This window comes from Benincasa hispida, chromosome 5, assembly GCF_027475165.1.
Source record: "Benincasa hispida cultivar pf3 chromosome 5, pf3_genome.v1.1, whole genome shotgun sequence".
NCBI classification, from domain to species: domain Eukaryota; kingdom Viridiplantae; phylum Streptophyta; class Magnoliopsida; order Cucurbitales; family Cucurbitaceae; genus Benincasa; species Benincasa hispida.
The window spans coordinates 34,036,736-34,040,661 of record NC_143482.1 but is presented as its reverse complement, the minus strand read 5'-3'; the positions used below and the strand labels follow the sequence as shown (position 1 = coordinate 34,040,661).

The 3,926-nt window shown below is 38.3% G+C and overlaps 1 protein-coding gene across 1 annotated transcript; it reads right to left on the bottom strand.

The window, feature by feature from the left end:
- Nucleotides 1-2,253: 2,253 nt before the first annotated feature.
- Nucleotides 2,254-2,862, bottom strand: LOC150036061 (uncharacterized). The gene is made up of 2 exons (XM_090313556.1): nt 2,612-2,862; nt 2,254-2,470 (listed from the first exon to the last, which is right to left on the bottom strand). Exons 1-2 carry the CDS (start codon nt 2,860-2,862, stop codon nt 2,254-2,256), a joined length of 468 nt encoding a protein of 155 aa, XP_090169682.1.
- Between the last annotated feature and the right edge of the window lie 1,064 nt (nt 2,863-3,926).

Here is a 3,926-nt window from a genome sequence, read left to right as displayed (position 1 = left end):
AGCGAAAATTATATAAAGTTGTTTTAAACATAAAACAGTAAAATCATTTCTCAAATCAAGTACTGTATAACTGGTAAAATAATCCCAACACCAACTACTAGTCTAGAGAGAACCCTTTTGCTCAATCTCTGACTTTATTCACCTATGGCCACATTAGGTACTACTGCTCAGATACCTTCTCCTTGTACTTCAGTATCGAGCTACTAGGATACCTTCTCCAACGTACTTCAATATCCCGTTAGCTTGGAACCTTCTCAAACGTACTTCAATACCAATAGATATCTTCTCTTTGTACTTCAGTATCTAGTTGGGTGGATACCTTCTCCTTGTACTTCGGCATCGCATTTTACCAAAACTGTTTATAAACAACTTTTCTCTTTAAAGCATGTATAGTATAACACATATACAACATGACTTTAAAGATGATAATGCATGATGGATAAAATCAACATATGTAAATAGTTTTTCAACAATAGGCATGTGTTCACAACACAATTCAGATCTTGCTTGGAAACCACTTTATAAAACTAGTAGGCATGAGAATTATTTTCGCAAACATGATTTCTATAAAACGTTTGTAATCAAAACAGTTTAAAAACATTTTAGCCACTCACCTCGAACTCTTAGGAACTTTTCACTCTAGTAGCTCCTCGGGTCCATTTTTCACCCCTAGAATCCACATTCAACTTACAATTTAGATTACTTATAGTTCCGAACCTTATTTGGAAATACTTCATTCTACAAACTTATTCTAAAATGTCTTAGGAATCTTACCCTAAAATTTTAGCTTAGAATACCTCATGGTTTGGCCGGAATCTCAAAATCTTCAAGACTGGCCCAGACTGATTCGACAGTCTGACCCTTCTGCCTTCTTCTCAACCTCCAGCCCAGTTCATTTGAACCTTTTCCTCCGGCAGCCCTACTCTGAAAATTAGACTTCCAGAGATTTTATATGACTTTGGAATCACTCCAAACGCACAAGTATATTGGAAGATCTCCTCGTCCAAAGTTGACATATTCCTCTGAATCTTCACTGCCCTCTACTTTCTCTACGAAATTTATGATTTTTGTGTGATTTGAAAATGAAATCCCAACTCCATATTTATAGGCATTCAAATTGCTCGTGGGATTGACAGCACCTACTTGGCTGCATGGCTAAATGTTTAATTCTTCCTTTATCAACATAAGCTGACTTCATCTTGGTTCAATGTATTCTTCCCAAACGCATCCAACACAATTTCTTAGGGTTTAAGAATTTCTATTAATCGGACACCTAGATTTAATTGACATTTGCCCTTATGTCTTCAAGCTTTGTTTGTATTCAAATTAGGGTTTTTACATGCATAATCCACCCCAACACGTCCAAATACATTGCCCAGAAGCTTGCTCGGCCGTTCAATGCATAGGCAAGGCGTGGGCGTGACGTTCGAATCGAACAAAGCAAGGCTAACGCATAGGCGCTCTCGCTCTTTCCACTCTCGACAGTGTCGCTCTCTCCACTCTCGGAAGTGCGCTCTCTCCCACTTTCTCGCTAGTCTCGCTCTCTTCACTCTTGCTCTCTCCAGCAATCTCGCTGGTCTTGCTCTCTCCAATCTCGCTCTCCCTCTCGCTCTCTCCAGCTTTCTCGTGGGTCTCGCTCTCTCCCATCTTCTATCCAATCTCGCTCTCTCCCATTTCCTCTCCAATCTCGCTGGTCTCAATCTCAATGATCTCGCTCTCAACGATCTCGCTGATCTCACTCTCAACGATCTCGCTCTTAGCTACTACGAACGTTGTTCTCCGTACACGTTTGCTCACCACTTTGATGATACTTTTACACAGATTTTCCAAATTTTTCCAAAGTAATTTCCCATATTTTGCATTTCACATAAATTCCTTTTTTTTTGTCCTTCAGCCATAACGCGTTTCACATAACTTCTCTATACTTAGGCCGAAATTTCACAAACTCAATTTCATATTATTTCCACCACTAGCTCAACTATTATAATTTTTCCCAAATTTCTCAAACTCAATATCCATATTTTTCTTTTCAAATCCCCATTCCTTCTTCACCATTTCACACTAACTTTCTCACCAACCTACTCAACTTATTTATACAAATCTAAATAGGGACACACAATTAAGTGGAAAATTAAGACAATTTAAACAAGAAAACACACTTAAGTGTAAAATTGGGATTCATGGTTCACATTTACCTCCTCCTTATAAAAATTTCGTCCTCAAAATTTTCCCACAAGTCCATCAATTAAACAACTACGGATACTTATTTCTGATTTTCTCCCCAGCTTCCCATGTTGCTTCTTCTATAGCATGATTTCGCCATAGCACCTTTACTAATGGGATTGTCTTATTCCTCAAGACTTGTTCCTTTCTGTCCAGAATCTCCACTGGTTCCTCCTTATATGATAAATTCTCTTTCAACTGTACCGGTTGCTCAGATAATATATGAGTAGGATCTGGTACATACTTTCTAAGCATTGCCACATGAAACACATCATGAACGTGAGATAATTCCGGAGGTAAATCCAATCGATATGCCATTGGACCAATTCTTTCTATTATCTCATAGGGTCCAATATATCTCGGGCTTAACTTCCCTTTTCTACCAAACCTGAGTATTTCTTTCCACGGAGATAATTTCAGAAATACTTTATCACCCATTTCAAACTCTAATTCTCTTCTCCGCTTATCAGCATAACTTTTCTGCCTATCTCGAGCCGTCTTAAGATTATCTCTTATAATCTTAATGTTATCTGATGTCTGTTGTACAAGTTCTGGACTTAGTAATTTCCTTTCACCGACTTCATTCCAGCATATCGGAGTCCTACATGGTCTTCCATATAAGGCTTCATATGGTGCCATTTCGATACTCGAATGGTAGCTGTTGTACGCAAATTCAATTAACGAAAGATGTGTATCCTAACTGCCTTTGAATGGCAACACACATGCCCTTAGGATGTCTTCCAATGTCTGGATTGTCCGCTCAGACTGACCATCCGTCTGTGGATGAAAAGCGGTACTGAAATATAACTTGGTCCCCATAGCTTTCTGCAAACTAGGCCAAAACTTTGATGTAAATCTGGAGTCTCGATCTGATACAATTGAAACTGGAGCTCCAAACTGACTTACGACTCGATCAACATGTAGCTTAGTTAGTTGGTCCCGGGTATAAGTGGCTTTAATAGGTAAAAACTTAGCTGTTTTTGTCAATCTATCCACAATTACCCATATACCATCATAGCTTGCTGGTGTCTTTGGTAATCCATACAAGAAATCCATCGTAATATGTTCCCACTTCCATTCTAGTAATGGGAGTGGATTAAGTAATCCTACTAGTTTCTGTCTCTCTGGTTTAACTTGTTGACATATTAGACACTTGTCAACATACTCCGCTATTTCTTTTTTCATACCCGGCCACCAGTATGATTTCTTTAATGTTCTATACATCTTCGTACTACCTGAGTGCATAGCATACGCTGAACTATGTGCTTCTTCTAGGATAGCTTGTCTAAGAACTAAGTCCTTAGGCACGTAAATCCTACCCTCCTTTAGTAGTACTTTGTTTGCTCTTAGTTGATAGTCCGTCCTCAATCCTTTATCCACTTCTTCAGCTAACTTCTGAAGATCATAATCCTTTAATTGCTCACGTAGAATATTTTCTACAAGAGTAGGACGTACTTGAAATAAGGCTAGTAATTCTCCTTTTCGACCTATTGATAATGCTGCCCTAGCATTATACAACTCATGGATCAATCTACCTTTCACTAAATTAATACTAGCTCCAGTTGATCTAGTTTTTCGACTTAAAGCATCAGCTACCACATTTACTTTACCTGGGTGATAGTCAATTGTACAGTCATAATCTTTAATCAATTCAAGTCATCTTCTCTGTCTTAAGTTTAGTTCCTTTTGATCAAAGATATGCT

Excerpts from the sequence above, each read along its gene's own strand:
- LOC150036061 (XM_090313556.1), bottom strand. The coding sequence starts at position 2,862 with ATGGCACCATATGAAGCCTTATATGGAAGACCATGTAGGACTCCGATA. Across the intron at positions 2,471-2,611 it reads CCGTGGAAAGAAATACTCAG|AAAGTATGTACCAGATCCTA; the intron begins GTTTGGTAGAAA and ends GGCAATGCTTAG.